The 16,165-nt window shown below is 46.3% G+C and overlaps 2 protein-coding genes across 2 annotated transcripts; one reads left to right on the top strand and one right to left on the bottom strand.

The window, feature by feature from the left end:
• Window positions 1-869: 869 nt before the first annotated feature.
• On the bottom strand, window positions 870-9,123 carry srrm2 (serine/arginine repetitive matrix 2). Its single transcript, XM_061089667.1, has 14 exons — window positions 8,939-9,123; window positions 7,434-7,685; window positions 7,258-7,353; window positions 6,711-6,896; window positions 6,174-6,257; window positions 6,024-6,089; window positions 5,911-5,940; window positions 5,655-5,768; window positions 5,395-5,533; window positions 3,474-5,305; window positions 2,375-3,040; window positions 2,208-2,279; window positions 1,727-1,834; window positions 870-1,355 (listed from the first exon to the last, which is right to left on the bottom strand). The coding sequence occupies exons 2-14, from the start codon at window positions 7,679-7,681 to the stop codon at window positions 1,301-1,303; spliced, it is 3,696 nt and encodes a 1,231-aa protein (XP_060945650.1). The 5' UTR covers window positions 7,682-7,685; window positions 8,939-9,123; the 3' UTR covers window positions 870-1,300.
• Window positions 9,124-9,837: 714 nt separating this feature from the next.
• Window positions 9,838-15,691, top strand: arl6ip1 (ADP-ribosylation factor-like 6 interacting protein 1). Its single transcript, XM_061089514.1, has 6 exons — window positions 9,838-10,028; window positions 10,822-10,955; window positions 11,512-11,631; window positions 13,075-13,192; window positions 13,597-13,681; window positions 14,749-15,691. Exons 1-6 carry the CDS (start codon window positions 9,993-9,995, stop codon window positions 14,865-14,867), a joined length of 612 nt encoding a protein of 203 aa, XP_060945497.1. The 5' UTR covers window positions 9,838-9,992; the 3' UTR covers window positions 14,868-15,691.
• The last annotated feature ends 474 nt before the right edge of the window (window positions 15,692-16,165 follow it).

The following is a 16,165-nucleotide window of genomic DNA, read 5'->3' as shown; positions in this document are numbered from 1 at the left end:
CCGACCACACCTGCCTGATGAGCCGCTCATCATCTGGTGCTGCGTTCAATCCTGTGGGAAAAAACACTTCTGGGTCACATGTGACTAAAGGGAGTGTTTCTACATCTCCTGAGTATTTATCAAATCAAATATTCTTTATTTGTCTCGGGCCAAAGTGACTCAGCAGCTGCAGGACAGGACTTTGTTCTGCAGACACCACGAGGACACATCGTGTAAAACCCAGAGTAATGAGACTGAATAAAGTGAGTGGAATATGAAGTGAAAACAGTAAAATGATGGAGGTGGAGATCCTGATGACTCAGCAGAACACCTTCACACCTTCTCCTGCAGCTCTGAAGCCTCAGTTCCACAGGTTGTTCAGCCATCTTGGTTATATGAGACCAGAAGTAACCATATTTGGAGGAGCAGGGGGTGGAGCCTGACTGAGATATGGAGGACACGCCCACCTACACCCATTGGACATGACCAGCTGTCAATCACACTTGAGTAAGGTGTTTAAGTTGTGGGGGAGGGGCGTCTGGTGACAGCGTCCTTCATAAGTGTGTCTGTGCATGTGTGTGGGATTAATGTATCTTGTATCTTGGAGCAGCAGGACGGTGTGTGACTGTGTTAGATTCCCTTTATATATACAGTCTATGGTTATAATACGATAGTGATGATGGAACATGTCACTCAGAGCGTCAGTGGGACTCACCGATGTTTTTCTAATAGTTTATGGAAACGATGCAGATCTACGCCTCAGACAAACGAAACAGGTGTTTAATGCACAGTTTTGTGAGCAGAGTCAGCAGACCATATTCACGTCGGTTTGATTAATACAAATATAGAACCTTCCAGATGGATAAAACACAGCAAATATGTCACACAAATAAAATGTACAATTGCCTTTTTATTGTCATTATCAACCATTTTTCAACAAAGAAATTAACCACGTTTCAGTTTCTCCTCACATTAAATGGCAATCACAAATCTATTACATGTTAATTACCAAAATACAGACAGGCCATATCTACAGGTAGAACACAATAAACAGTACAGGTACAGAGGAACACCGTTACTTTAACTCAGCTGTTTTCATGTGTTAGCTTTTCTTACTCAGCTCATAAGAATAAATGTACAGACTGGTCCTGGTCACACTGCTGATCCACGAGTTGCGGCTCAGAACCAAATCCAGATCCCAGACATTCACACCCAAGTCCGTCTGACGTCTGTGAAGTTCATGTTGTTCAGACTCGTCGCAGGTGAGTGTAGAAACACCACAGAAGAAGAAGAAGAGGGGACGAGTCTCTGAGTCCTCCGCTCATTTCCTTCGTCTGCTGGTTGACGAGCGACTGGGCGACTGTCTGCTGCCGCTTCTACCAGGAAAAAGAGAAGAAGAGGAATTATTTCTCCTGACGAAATAAGATTTAATTAAGACGTTAAGACAAAATAAACCCTCTGGCTCAAGTTAAAGTGTTTATTTAAATTAAAACCTGACTGATCTGGATTTTGGGGTTGATTCTGATATCCGATTTATCGTTTACCGTTTAAATTGTTCAAAATTTTTCAGATGTTATCAAGCCGTAAGTGAGGTTTGATTTCTTACAGTTGTACCATTGAAATAAATACAACGGAAAACATAAACAACATTAAACAAAGACATAAGACATAATTATTAAATATCACACATCCACTAGTTACAGCTGCTTCTCATTCTGTTCCGGACGTCTTGGCGTGTTGTACAGACCTGCGGCTCGGGGAGGACGGCGCTGCTCGGATGTGTCTCGGAGGAGAATAACTGAGGGAGCGAGAATCTCTCAGTGAATCCGCTGGATTCCGCTGGGGCCTGACAGGACTGAGAGGAGAACACAGGAGTTTCAGACCTTCGCTCTGAGGGAGGACGATGCAGCGCAAAGAGCAATCACAACGAAAAGGTAGTTCTCAAATTGAGAACTTCATCATTTTCTGTATTTGACAGATAACAGATAGAGTTCTTCTGTCTGTGCACGTCTTCAGAAAGCTGAGGGTTATTACAACCATAAGCTAACTGATGTTGGGCAAAGGGACAAATAGAGGACAAGTGGAGGACCTGCCCTCTAGTGGATGTATCACTGAACAACAATGACAGAGTAAAGGACTTGTGATGTTTCCTTCATTCCAAACAGACAAATCTCTTTTTGGTTTAAATGAGCCTCAGTTCCACCTGAAACTTCTTCTCCTCCTCTTACCTCTTGTTCTTTGTTTCCTTCTCTCCGTCCGAGGAGGACGAGGACGAGCTGCTCTGAGCTTTGGTGGTTTTCCTGTTAGACAACATGAGAAAAAGATAAATCCTCTTTGAAAATAAAACATCTCATATTCTATTCTGTTGTTCCATGATTCCCCGTCGCCTGCTCACCCTTTCCCTGGCTCGGCCTCAGAGTCAGAACTGTCTGAAGAGGAGGATGAAGACGATGAGGAAGAGGAGGAGGAGGAAGACGAGCTGGAGCTGCTGCTTCCGTTGCTCTTCTTCACAGCCTCCTTGCCGTTCACCGCGCTCTCGCTTCGGAGCGTTTGGTCTGACGGTCGAGCGGCAGCGGGGGGGGACACCTTCCTGCTCGGACCTCGTGATGGCTGTTTGGCGTCTGATTGGCTGCCGGCCGGGGACTTTCTGGAGGTCACGTCGGAGCGGGGGGGGTCCGACTGGGAGCCTCTTCTACCTGAGGGTGGAGCGTGGGAGGAGTCTCCGGAGGGACCGTGTGAAGAGGAAGAGCGACTCTTCTGCTCTCCGTCCTCTTTCTTGTCATCCTCTCTTCTTCCATCTTTTTCTGCTGGTATTTTTGTGTCTTTACTCTCACGAGCCGGTGAAGGTGAAGAGGACGAGGAAGAGGAGGAGCCGGAGGAAGATGAGGAGGAAGAGGACCTGCCAGGCGGGGGAACATCTTTTGTCTGCATCTTCGCTCTTTCTCTCTCTTGTTCCACCTCCCTCTGTCTAATCCGCTCGTTTTCCCTTTCTCTCCCTCGTTCCCTGGAGAGAGAGCGACTGCTTCTCCTCCGTCGCGGAGGAGAAGGAGAGCGACGGGACCTGGGGGACGGAAAAACAAAAGCGGATGATTTAAGAATTGATAAAACGTTGTCATTAGAGACAAGAAAAACCACGGATACAAATATTTAACATCACATCTACCAAATACAGTTCATGTTCCTTAAACATCATTTTGATCTGGGATTTATTTCCATCTTTTCATAACGTAAAAGAAGTTTCAGTCTATTCCTGTGACCTTTATTTCTACTTCCTGTGTTGTCATTTCCTGGAGAATCTTTAATTGCATCACGTCAGTAGAATCATTAAACCTCAGTTTATTGGTCTGATTAACGTGCTGAACCTGCGTCAGGAATTGAGAAAATATAAAAATCTGATGTTTTTTCCATTTGTCTCCCCGTGGTCACACAGCATCACTTAAGAGTTTGTTGTGCTCAGAAATGTTTCAGAATGAACATGCAGGTCCTTGTCTTACCTAGTGGGGGGGCTGCGCCTCCTCTGGCTTCTGGATCTGCTGCGTCTCGGAGGCCGATCACGTTCTCTGTCCCTCTCTCTGTCCCTCTCCCTGTCCCTCTCTCTGTCCCGGTCCCTCTGCCTCTCTCTATCCCTGTCTGACCAGGCCGGAGGAGGCGTGGCTCTCCTGGAGCGGGGCGGAGCCTCCTGGTACTGCCTTGGTGGAGTGCGGCGGGCCGGGGAGGAGGTGGTGGTCTTCTTTGGCGGAGAGCGGGACCTCCTGGTCGGGGGGCTCGGTCTTGTTGCCCTCCTGGCTGTGCCCCTGTCCCTCCCTCTGTCCCTTTCCCCAGCTTTGGCCTCCAGCCTGTGTTTTTCGGCCTCGGCCTCCGGGTGCCTGCCGGCCCGGCTGTGGTCTGCCCTGCTGGGTGGGGAGGGGGGGGGACTGGGACTGTCTGCCTGTGTAGGGCTGTATCGCTCCTGACCTTTGGGTTGGGACGGACAGTCATCTGCAGGAGGTCTGTGAAGAGGTCGGTCTGACCTCTCGCATCGCTCTCCTCCCTCTGGTCGTCTCAGTGCTTCGCCCTCAGATGCAGAAGCAGAACCTTCTTTTCTTCCATTGGTTAAATACCTTTGAACCGCAGCTCCAATGGCAGCTGGGGCACTTCTCACTGGACTGGCTTTTTCCCTCCCGGCTGCCTTCTTTGCCTTGCCTTCATCCTCAGAGGATGATGAGGAGGAGGATGAAGATGAAGAGGAGGATGAGGAGCTGTCGCTGTCACTGTCGCTGCTGCTGCTGCCACTGCTGCTGCTGGAGCTCTCTTTTCCTTTCTCAGCCTGTTTTGCCTTGTCTTCTCGTTTCTCCTTGCCTTCTCGTTTCTCCTTTGCCGGAGGACTCCTCGTCTTCTCCTGACGGTCGATCGTGTCGGGTCTATCGTTCGTGTTTTTATCGGCAGGTCTGAGATCTTGTCTGCTTCCTGCAGATGGTCGGACCCCCTCCTCTCTTCTCCTGCCGTCTCCTTGGCCCTGCTCTCTATCTTGTTCTCCCTGCTTGGTCAGGTTCCTCTCCATGTCTTTTTCTCTTCTCCTCTCCTTCTCTCTTGGACCCCCAGTGGAGACAGGTGAGCGAGCGGCAGGTGACACTGAACCACGAGACGGGTGTCCGTCCCTTCTCCTGTCGTGCTTCTGTTGGTGAGGAGACACCTCCCTCTCTTGTCTCCTCCCGGTGTCTTTCCTGTTGTCCCTTTCATTTGGTGCCCTGGAGTGCAAATCTCTCTCATTCCTGCGCTCCCTCTCTCCACTCCTCTCCCTTCTCCCTCTCTCCTTCTCAGGAGGTGAAGGAGAGGAGGAGTCGTGTCTGGTCTTTTTGTCCAGTTTACTCTTGTCTTTCTCTCTCTCGGTGTCTCTGCTCCTTCCCCTCCTGGTCTCCTGTTTAGGTGGTGGAGAAAGAGATGAGGAGTCATGTTTGGTCCTCTGAGGAGCATTCTCCTTTCCTTTGTCTTTCTTTTCTCCGCTCCTGGACCTCCTTCTTTTCTCCATATCTCTGCTTTTGGACCTCCTCCCTTTCTCCAAGTCTCTGCTCCTGGACCTCCTCCCTTTCTCCTTCTCATTTTCTCTACTCCTTGATCGCCTTCCTTTGTCCATCTCTTTGCTTCTGGATCGCCTCCCTCTCTCTTTCTTTTCTATGCTCCTTGAACGCCTCCTCCTCTGCATCTCTCTGCTTCTGGAGCGCCTCCCTTTCTCCCTTTCCCAGCTTTTATCAGTCTGCGGCGGTGGAGAGGGGGATGAGGAGTCATTTCTCCTCTTGGCGGAGGTCTTCTCCATCTCACTCGGGCGCTCTCTCTCAGGATTGGGCCTCTTTGGGAGAGAAAAGGTGGAAGTTGGTGTGAATTTTATCATCACAAGAGTTAAAAGATGAAAAAAGGAGAAGCAGCTCCGGACTTTACCGTTTCTCTTCCGTGACGATGTGGGAGGAGCTCGTCGTGGCCCCGCCTCCTCCTGTCGGGCGATCTGTCCTGTCGTCCATCATCATCTTTTCTTGCAGATTGTTCCTGTTGACGTGACCTCACTGGAGCTGGAGAATGGCTGTTGATATCACATAGAGAAATCACATATGAAGAACAGAGCAGCAGATTGTCCCGGGACAAGCTGGGGAACATTCAGGTGGAATAGGTGGAGCCTTTTTAGGACATTTCTTTTTTTGTACCTGTGAGAAGAGTCGGAGGAAATACTGCCGCCTTGCACCACCTTTGTTTTTGGAGGACTGGAACTATCACCCTTTCCTTTCTTCTTTGACACCTTCTGTTTCTCGTCGGAGGAGCTTTGAGTGGAGGAGAGGTTGGATGTGAGGACGAGGCTGCACATGAACCCACTTTCTTCGAACTTTCATATTTACAGCACCAGAACTAAAACAAGATGATGATTTCTTATATAAACAGACTGTTCCATTTAAATTCACATACCTGTCTTCTTCACTCTCTTCTGACACCTCACTGAAAAGCATATATCCCAGTTATTAATCACTCTCCATGTCGAATCAGTCAATGAATCATAAAAGAATCTGATGGTAAAGTACCGCTTCTTTTTCTTCTTTTTAGATTTCTTCTTCTCTCTGCGAGGAGACGGGGACGGACTCTCTGATCTGCCGGGACAAGGAACAGTAACAAAGTCAGACCTCCTTTTATAACCCTGATATTTTCTATTCTTATCAAGTTAGTTTTCTCACCCGTCTCTGTTCTTGTTTTTCTTCTTCTTCTTCCGACTGCGCTTCTTGGGAGGAGAATCTGAATCGTCCGAGTCTTCCACCAACCTGAGAGGGCAACAGACGTGAAGTCAGGGACGGAGCTGGTGACGTCTAATCATACTGGGGTCAGATTTCAGCCCAGGAACTAGAGACGTCACCTCTATGGTTTAGAACCATATTCAGAGGAGAACTGCTTACTCACTAAAACATAAAATACCCTGCAGCAACAAACTACAAATGTAATTTCAAAGTCGTTTGAATGAAGCTGGTATTGATTCCTATTTATTGTGTGAAATCTACATAATTGACACCAAGGCTGGCTCTTTGATCTCAGTCCAACTCATAAGTTAATAGACCTATGAAAATGTTTGTTTTAGAGATCTGAACATTTGTCTGAACATCAAGGTTTTTACAGGACATTAAAAACATTATAGTAATTGAGCCACATTGTTCAACTGCTTCTTGTGATCATAAAAACATAATTAAATATGTGTGGCACACAGTGTATGTCCCACTCACGTATATTTCTGTTGCTGCAGCTTCTCTCGCTCAAGACGCTCCGTCTCTCTCTTCTCCTTCTCTCTCTCCTTGCGGTCGGCGTGGAAGGACGAACCATCCACGTAGTCACTGGAGATTCCAAACGCTGCGCGAAGACGGTCGTTTTTCTGCTGGTTGGCCGCCGCCAGGGCGTGAGTTTCCCTCGCCCTGAGGAGATAAACAAGCTTTCTGTCACCAACACTGAGTCGTACAAACCAATGAGAAGCTCTCAGAACTTCACCAACAGAAGGAACAGGGATCTAGAGTTTCTTCATACAATGGAAAATGGGCAGATCATACAAATACACTTTGGTCTCTGGTTTGTGTTTAACACATCCTTCTGTCAATATGTAATGTACAGTCAGACTTTCATCTTGTTTCTGAGATGTGTTTAATGTAAAGACTAGTTCTGCTCAGGGACAATAGTTTATTCTTCCGTTTTAACATAAACAACACGAAGCAGCTTTCAGTCTGAACGAGACATTTTAAAGGAGCCTGGTTAAATGCAGGTTGTTTGTGCTGTGCTCACGTTGGTCTATCAGACGGGGCAGGAGCAGGCTCCTCCTTCTCCTTCAGCATCATTCTGAAGCTGATCACCTTCTCCTCTATCTCCTCAGCAGAATACCTGAGGGTGAAAGAAGCCATGAGGATCTAACAATGAACCAAACATGATTTGTTCAGGTTGGTGAGCACGTGTGGATTTACCCTTGCTCCTCCATCATGTCCTGTAGCTCCGCACACTTGACCTCCAGCTGCCTCTTGCGCTGGTGCTCAAGGATGTCGGCGTTGGGCTGGCGGTTGAGCTGACTCTCCAGCCGCTCCCGGTCCTTCTCGTCCCGGTCGCCGCCGCGTTCGTCCCTCGGACGCTTGGCGCGCACGCTCGACAGGTTGCGCTGCACGTAGCCATTGGTGCCACTGCCCCTCGGAGTCACCAGGCCAATCCCATTGTACATGGCTCTGCACAAACAAGTCAGGGGTTCAGTGATTCTTGCTGAAACCAAATGAGTTGTAGTTAATATTAATAAGTTATCAAAGAGCGTTGATCAGTTTTCTTCAATCCCATTAGATGCACTTCTTCTACCACTTGTCTCTCTGTAGTTGAGATGCACGTTATCTTCTACATGAAGCTCTGACCAGCTTTTCTATGCACAACATTAAACACGTATATTTGAGTTAAGGCAGAAACTCAACAGACAAACATCAAATAATTCAACACACATCTTTGAAATACAGAGTAAACATTTGACCCATGACTGAAAGTGAACTTATGTTCAAATAAATTATCTAAATATTTGCTTTTAATTCAAATATATCAGAAACAATATATTTGACACGTCATAAACATAATGATACATTACCCAACAGACTCAACAATTGAAAAATATAGAATTTACAATTTAAAACACAGATACTCGTTAAGAGGTTCTGTTTTCAGTTAATATGAGATCTTTTTTAAAGAGTGTATCTCCTTTAAATAAGCTGAAAGATAAAAAAATTTACTTTGCCACTATATTCAAATCATCCCCCCCTGCTGTTCTCCATGTGAAGACCAGATGAACCAGATGTTCTGATGGTTGTATTCGTTTCATCTGGATTATTCTGATCAGCACCAGTTAACCAGTAAAGCAGGGGAACACAGTAAAGTAGTAACGGGCTTCCATTCTAAAATGGCTGACATGAGTAAAGATGCAGATCCTGTTCTGACTGGGTCCAGAGTTCTGGACTGGTCCACGGTGGGAACCACCGGAACCATGAATATTAAACATCTGGACCGTGACGCCGAGCTGCTGCAGGTGTGACGCTCATTAATCGACCTGGTTCATTTCACTGTGGCCCAAGTTTCTGTCAACGTGACGAAGAACTCGTGGAGAACTCGACTCTTCTCAGTCTCATCCCCTCGAACCTTCATGTTGATCTTAAAGCCTCGAGGCTCGAAGCCAGTACAAAACAGAGCTGCTCATTAGCACGTGCGCCAGAACACAAGGGGCCTGTTGCTACGTCAGCTAGCGCCTGGACAACAGACCACTGACGAACTGGGGAAACGCGATTACCACTGACTTCACTGACTGTAACCAGTAGAGCTCCAGTGAGCAGCCGGGACGCGACCACTGGTTTCACACCGGGTGGATTCAACGGTTAAACTTCAGCAGGCCCGAGCTCGAGCTAGACCACTCGCAGCTAGCTAGCGAGCTAACGCGTTTGTTACGTACCAGTGTTTCCTCCGCAGAGAAGCGTCGTCGGGGGAAAATGTTCGATCAATAAATCCTTGGAGCCACACACCGGAACAGACTGAAGACACGTGGGTCCTATAGGAACACAGAGGAATAAAGACAAGCTACTTGTTAGCCTCGAGCTAACGGCTCCGAGCAGCGAGCAGGAAGACAAGCAGCCACGTGACGTCACACGCACAGGACGGGCCGCCGACCCGAGACGCGTTCAAGTACAATCCGTTCAACCCAGCTTCGCTTTGTGTGTTCGTGTGAAACTGATATTAGCAATATGCTTTAAGCCATGAGTAATTCAGTAATTATATCAGTACATTGACTGTTGGTGTCTGTAATTTATCGTGTTTCTACTTCATTATGGGCCAAAAACAGGAAACTACCGACACTGTGGAGGAACCATTGTTTAATCTCACACAAAAACTGACAGGTTCCCTTTTTAAACTGGGATTAAAAAATGCAAACAAACATTATGTTGAAAATCAAGTAATAATTTAAAAAGTTTTTTTTTAAATCAGTGATTAGCAAAAGTAGTAACTTCTAAAGACACCACACTGACAGAGATTATTTCCTTTATGAGTCAGCCAACGCCTCACCTGTGTCCAATTAAATCTTTAGATGGATCATCGAGAGAGAGAGAGAGCGAGACAGAGAGAGATAGAGACAGACAGACAGACAGATAGATATATAGAAGTGAATAAACCACGGCCACACGTGTTCTCATGAAAGGACAATAAAGCCAGTCACGTGTTTTCTTCATCTCTTTTAAATTTTTAATTAAAAAAACCGTCTCCGCGGCGCTCACGTGTGTGTGACGTCAGACTACATGTCCCAGAATGCCGCGGGGCGCCTGTGACGCAGGGCGGAGATAAAAACAACCTGGCAGCGCTCGGCCGTTAGTGACGCTGCTGCGGCCGGAGGAGGAAGTAGATCACCAGCTTCAGCTGCTCCACCACTGTCACGCCGAGCCGCTGCTTCAGGGGGACGAGCCGCTGCTTCAGGGGGACTGCCGCTGCTTCAGGGGGACGAGCTGTGCACCGCCATGTCCGACGGAGACAACAAGAGCGCCAACATGCTGGTGAGTGGGAACCTGCGCAGCGCCATGCTAATGCTAACGCGGAGCTAACCCGAGGACATTTTGAAATAGATTAGTGTCACTCCGCTCCGGCGGGAATCGAACCGTGTGATTTCGTCCGTTAATTAACCGCTAACTCGACACCAGGCTAGCTAGCGCCCTGCTAGCTCGTTAGCTAGCGGGTGTGGAGCTCCGGACCCAGCTAGCTGCCGCGGGGCCGGCTCGGCTGTCACTCAACCGCCGGTAACGGGACCCGCCGACAGGGTTGCGTTCATACGGAGAACCGTGAGATACGATGGAGGTGGGGGGCTGGACGGGACCGCGTCGTGGTGGTCGAGCTGTGGTTTACTGCAGCGTCATGTCAGGAGGGTGGAGGACACCGTTACCTGCAGCCTCATGGCCTCACACACAAACACATTCACACACACACACACAAATCATTCTGTTTAAAATAATCTTTAATCACATCCACACAAACTGATTTAAATCCAGCAGAGTAAAAAACATCCAGACTTTAACTGAGCCGACTGCAAGGTTTTATGTATTTGATATGTTAACGGGTTAAAGGTCACGTAGGTCATGGGTGAGGAGGACACATGACCCGTAGAAACCAGGGTAACGTGTTTGGGTGTAGCAGAATAACAGTTGGACTTTATGCCTCAGCTGAAACTTGACCTTGACTTCCTGCAGAGATCCTTGTCTCTCAAACGTGATTATTATTCTGATATCGTTGTTTAACGTGCAGACGGATCAGTGATGTGGTGATCAGGAGTTTAACGTGTTTTCCCGTGTCCAGGCTCAGGAGACGGCCCAGCTGGAGGAGCAGCTGCAGGGCTGGGGCGAGGTGATCCTGGCCGGGGACCGAGTGGTGCGCTGGGAGAAGCCCTGGTTCCCGGGAGTCCTGATGGCCGCCACCACCTTGCTCTTCCTGTGAGTCGACCCGCTCGGTGCTGTGTCACAGCCGGCTACACAGTTAGCATAGCTCGCATTTCCCTTCCCTCAGCAGCGAGAAGGAATCAAATAGACTGAGACATGACTCAAACTCAGCTGCTCCACTTTGGTTGAAAACTGTCAGGTGGAACAAATAGTTGTGAAGATTATGTTGAGCCTCATTGTTGAAGCATGAAGAAGGAAACGCAGTAGATTATACACGATTAGTGTGATTAATGAGCTTATCTAAAATTCTTCTGTTTGTCAAAGTAACTCTTGGAAAAGCTTTTCTGTGAAACTAACAATCAGTCTCTGTTAGAGTTTCTGAACGCTAACACCACACAGTCTGTTTTTCAACAGGCCCCCCCCCCCCATGTTTATCTCTGGTTTCCTCCTGGAGGCAAATGGTTTAAAACCAGTTCTAGAATAAATGAGGGTCTGTTGGTCACATACTGGATGTGAACTTTTCTGCATTGCACAATAAAGAATCTTCTTCCTTCCATTTGAGTAGCTGGAGTGAAACCGGTTTATAACCTCGCTCTGTCCTCTTCCTCAGGATGATTTACTACCTGGACCCGTCCGTGCTGACTGGGCTCTCCTGCACCGTCATGCTGCTCTGCCTGGCCGACTACCTGGTGCCCACCCTCGCTCCCAGGGTCTTCGGCTCCAACAAGTGGTGAGGGCAGAACATTCATTTGTTAATAGGTGGAACATTGAAAGGGTTTTCACATTGTTCTATAATTAGGCCATGACATTTAAGGTCTTATTGATTAAAAATGATGGTGGTACAGAGGAAAAGTTTCTGTGTTGCTCTCCTATCAGTCGTGATGGTTTTTTGATGGTTTTTTTTTTTTTTTAAATTAAAGGCAGAACATTATGAAATGGTGTCATGTTTCAAAGACGTCGAACTAAACTGCACGCTTAATACATCTCTGGGTAAAATAGGCCATAAATCGTGTTTGTGTCAGAGGCAAGTCGTCAGGCAAATAACGTGTTCATCTGGATCCAGCTCCAGCTTTCTTAGCAGGTTACAAGATTTAAGCAGGTTTTACTCACAAGAAAATGGGAGTTTAAAGGCTAATTTCGAGATGTGTTCCTGAAGATTCATATAACTGTTTTTCTTTCTGTGGTGTCCTTCAACCTTTTGTTATGACATTGATTACAAATAATTGTTTCCTTCCTCTATGTCAAACCTCCCCTGTGTGACATGGAAAACAGACTGAAAAGCAAAGAGATTTGGACCAAAGTAATTTCAGGACTTTGGAGGGAGCAGGGAGTTGTTTGGCTTTACCTAATATGCTGACCTGGAACTGGTCCTGTAGGGTGTCGCCTCGCTCATGGAGCTTTGACATTAAACAGTGCTTGCTTAAAGCCCTGGACTCAGCTGTGTGTGTTTGATGGTGAGAATCAGACACCGAGGACAGGATAGAGTAACGTCCTGCAGCTGGCACGGAGTGTTGGACGTCTGACGCCTTCAGACTTAGTGTGTCGCCCTGCGAGCAGAGCGTCTGGAACTCAGGTCACAGACAGCAGCTGAGAAAAGCTGGTTCTGTTCAGTGACTGTTTGAATTAACAGTAAAGAGTTTTCTTGGTGTTTACTGTGCTGCAATAAGTGATCATTAACTAACCTTTGTCAGACTAGTGCTTCTAACTTTCATGCCTGAGCTTTTAAATGCAGTTTTTATGTGTTGATGCAGCTTGGGAGCGTGCACATTAATCTGGAGAGACTGAATTCTTTGAGAAAACAGTGAAGCTCCGACTGCACTTTCATGCAGAGTCAGTCGGATAAATGAAGCATGTCGTTGTTTGGATTCCTGACACCAAGGACTGAAATAGGAATGATGGCTAAGCAGAAAACAGGGGATACTTTTCTCAGCGTCCCCCCTTCTGCCTCCTGTAGTTATATTACACTAACACACAAACGCAGGGTGACAATCTATTCATTTGTGATCCATTCATACCTGGCTAATCATGAGGATATAACCAAGAGCCACTGCTCAGTCAAGTCTTTATCTGTCAATTAGTTTGGAAAGCTATTAAGGAGACTGTAGCTTTTAATAAATGTTTATTTTAGCAAACCTGTGATTAAGAACTTGTCTCCATTCTGTCCCTTGTGCAGGACCAGTGAGCAGCAGCAGCGTTTCCATGAGATCTGTGGAAACCTGGTGAAGACCCAGCGTCGGGTCGTGGGCTGGTGGAAGCGCCTGTGCGCCCTGAAGGAGGAGAAGCCCAAAATGGTACATTGATGATAAAGTGAATGAAATGTAGACGCCAACCTGAGCTGTGAAGCTGTGCCAGAAAATCAACTCTTATCTGTTTCTTACAATGCTGAGCTTTCTCTGTGCTCCAGATAAAAATATCCTCAGCTGATTGGGCTGCTCCACTTAGCAGACGGCAAACTGGGTTAAAGGCTGCGGTACCCAGGCCTCACATAAACACTGTTACACACACACACACACACACACACACACACACTGTTAATCACACTCATTGATTCAACAGAGCTATGTTGGTTCTGCTAAAGAAAATAAACCCAGTTTCTGGACATCTGAAGTGTGATTATTTAAACCCTGTGATGTTGGTTAGTGTGAGAAATTGTAGGTTAAATGTAATGTGACCCCCCCTCCCTCTGCTCTCACAGTACTTTGCCTCCGTGATCAGCGGCCTGCTGGCAGTGGCCTGGATCGGACAGCAGGTGCACAACCTGTTCCTCACCTACCTGATTGGTGAGTATATTACAGCTCTACCTTCTAACCTCCTCCTCTGGTGAAGGACTTGGGTTTTTCCTCGATTGTTGGTGCATGTATTTTCTGTCACTTGTGCAAGTCGTTCACTCATAAAGGTCTGTGTGTGAGATCAAATGTCTGAGTCTCTGGAACTTTCTCCTGGAGCCTCCTAGTAAAACATCTGTAAAGTGTCAGTGAGTCCATGTTAGAGAACTTTCTCGAGGGACTCTTTCAGCCACATGATTAATTCTGCTGGAGGCTTGTTTTAATCTCATTTTCAGCTGCAGTTGTTTTCCTTGTGTATTGTAATGATGGAATGAAACTGATGCTGTGTATGATTTCATCACGTGAGCGTGACCCATCATTACCAACTTTCCTGTTACCATGACTCAGAAGTTTAGCTCAATAACTGGATCCCTGAGGCCACAGACCTCTACAGTGACCATGGTAATAAGCTGCTGCTGGTTTCTTCCTCATTAATGACGAGGAAGATGTTTATCTCCTCAATCTGCAGTGGAAGTCAAAGATTACAATGAGCAAGCGCTCCTGTCAGACTTGCACCTGCACAGCGAAGCCTGTTGGAAAGTGGAGGCTGTCGTATGATGAGACGTATTCATCTGATGGGAAAACCCTGAAAAAGAAATTACTTCAGAGAGGAAGTGACTCTAAAACAACAAAGTATTCTGTTTGAAATCCACTATCTGCTTTCATGATCTTAAATTCCACCAGGTCTGTCAACAGTTCTGCTTCCTGTTAACCAGCCAACATTTCACTGAGGTTAACAGGGCTGTTGAAATGAGGCGTTAGGTTTTTGGCATCAATTATGAGTCAGATGCTTAGCAGCAATAGAACATATATAACACAAAGCTAGTTCTCAGCTTCCTGGGAACTTGCTTGTTTGAAAGTTTCCAGAGTTCAGATTATAACTCTTCTGGAATAATAAGGTTTTGGATGTCAGACATCCAGGACAGCAGATTGCTGCAGGCTGAACGTGGAGGAAACCTTCTCCAGCAGCTGGCGACTCAGGAGAGCTCTGGCATCATGTCTGTGTTTTCTCTTCCCTGCAGTGAACTTCCTGCTGCTGCTGCCCGGCCTCAACCAGCACGGCGTCATCACCAAGTACACCGCCATGGCCAAGAGGGAGATAAACAAGCTGCTCAAACAGAAGGAGAAGAAGAACGAGTAAACAGAAGAGTGGGTGAAGGGGAATCTCGGAACGATGACTAAGACACAAAATGGAAGTTTTGAGGAAGGGCCTCGTTTTCTCTCGTCTCCGCTGCAGAGCGAGACACCTTTTTTTTTTCTCTTTTTTTTCTGAATGTGCTGAATAAGTTTCACTTCTCTCTCACTATTTGACATTTCATCACATTTTATTTTCTTATGAATTTGCCACGCATGCAGCCACATGAAGGTTCTGACACGTTTATCTACAGCACTGAAACATTCTGCAGCACGTCACACACACAGTTTAAATCCTTCTTGTCTCTTCTTTTAAACGTGCTTTGTTTTAAGATGTTAGTGATGCTTTTAAGCCATTCCCTCTTCATGGACTAAGTGACTACTGAGCAGTTTTTGTAGCATTACTGCATCATATTATCGGATTCTTCACAGTAGTGTTTTTTTTTCCTCAGGACAGTTTTTGTCGGATGAGAACAGGTCATTGGTGTTTTTTTGCTTTATTTGTATTTAACTTGGCACTAAAACAGAACTGGATTTAAAGCTGAGCTCATCAGGAGCTTCACCGTGTCTAGATGCAGACACACTGCTGTACTGCTGCTAGCTGGACTCGGGTCTATTAACTCTTATATAAAACCACACAGTGTTACTGGTGTGGGCTGTTTCTGTGTATATAGACCTATCCCCCCCATCCCTGTCAGTCAACCTTTTCTCTATTCTCGTTATTTATGTGTTATTTCCTCTTCAGTCTGATCACTGTCTGTCAGCTCATTTCATTATTTGTCTTTATTGGAGATCTTATTAAAAACGATTAAAGTTTGATTTAAGTGAAAATCTATGTGTTGTTTCTTGGTTTGATTTAAGATAATTACTGTTTTTCAGCAGCTGCATTTCTTGCATGTTCTGTCTTTAAATTGTCAAAGGAAAAGTCACAGGGTTATTGAATTTAAGATGGTTCCTGTCCTGGGGAGCAGGAATGTGAATTCAATAAATATGGCAAAAAATACAAATCTCCAGATGTTATCAAGTGAGAAAAGGACAAATCATGTCACGTAGAATAAACCAGTATAATCTTAATCTCTTAAATTTTAATCAACGCGTTATGGAGATGACAGACTTTGACGTTCTTAGTTTGTTGCAGAACAAATTCACAAAACAAGAACAAATATTTCCTCTCCTGAAACTTTGTATCATGCGTAACTGAGACTTGTATAACTTGCCCTGCAGCTCTGTTCTCAGGAAGGCGTCTGGGGACATATTCTGAGGATAAACAACCTTTATCTGACATTTATCTAGACCAGCATGTGA

The sequence above is a fragment of the Limanda limanda genome, chromosome 17, assembly GCF_963576545.1.
Source record: "Limanda limanda chromosome 17, fLimLim1.1, whole genome shotgun sequence".
NCBI classification, from domain to species: Eukaryota; Metazoa; Chordata; class Actinopteri; order Pleuronectiformes; family Pleuronectidae; genus Limanda; species Limanda limanda.
Note: the sequence above shows the minus strand (reverse complement) of the source record. Positions and strands in the feature narration are given on the sequence as shown.

What these genes read in the sequence shown, in the direction of transcription:
- srrm2 (XM_061089667.1), bottom strand. Translation starts at nt 7,681, where the DNA reads ATGTACAATGGGATTGGCCTGGTGACTCCGAGGGGCAGTGGCACCAAT. An exon ending in AAAAACAAGAACAGAGACGG is followed by an intron (nt 6,090 to 6,173) that starts GTGAGAAAACTA and finishes TTGTCCCGGCAG; the next exon opens with ATCAGAGAGTCCGTCCCCGT. An exon ending in GAAGAGAGTGAAGAAGACAG is followed by an intron (nt 5,769 to 5,910) that starts GTATGTGAATTT and finishes CTCCACTCAAAG; the next exon opens with CTCCTCCGACGAGAAACAGA.
- arl6ip1 (XM_061089514.1), top strand. Translation starts at nt 9,993, where the DNA reads ATGTCCGACGGAGACAACAAGAGCGCCAACATGCTG. An exon ending in GTCTTCGGCTCCAACAAGTG is followed by an intron (nt 11,632 to 13,074) that starts GTGAGGGCAGAA and finishes TCCCTTGTGCAG; the next exon opens with GACCAGTGAGCAGCAGCAGC. An exon ending in AGGAGGAGAAGCCCAAAATG is followed by an intron (nt 13,193 to 13,596) that starts GTACATTGATGA and finishes CTGCTCTCACAG; the next exon opens with TACTTTGCCTCCGTGATCAG.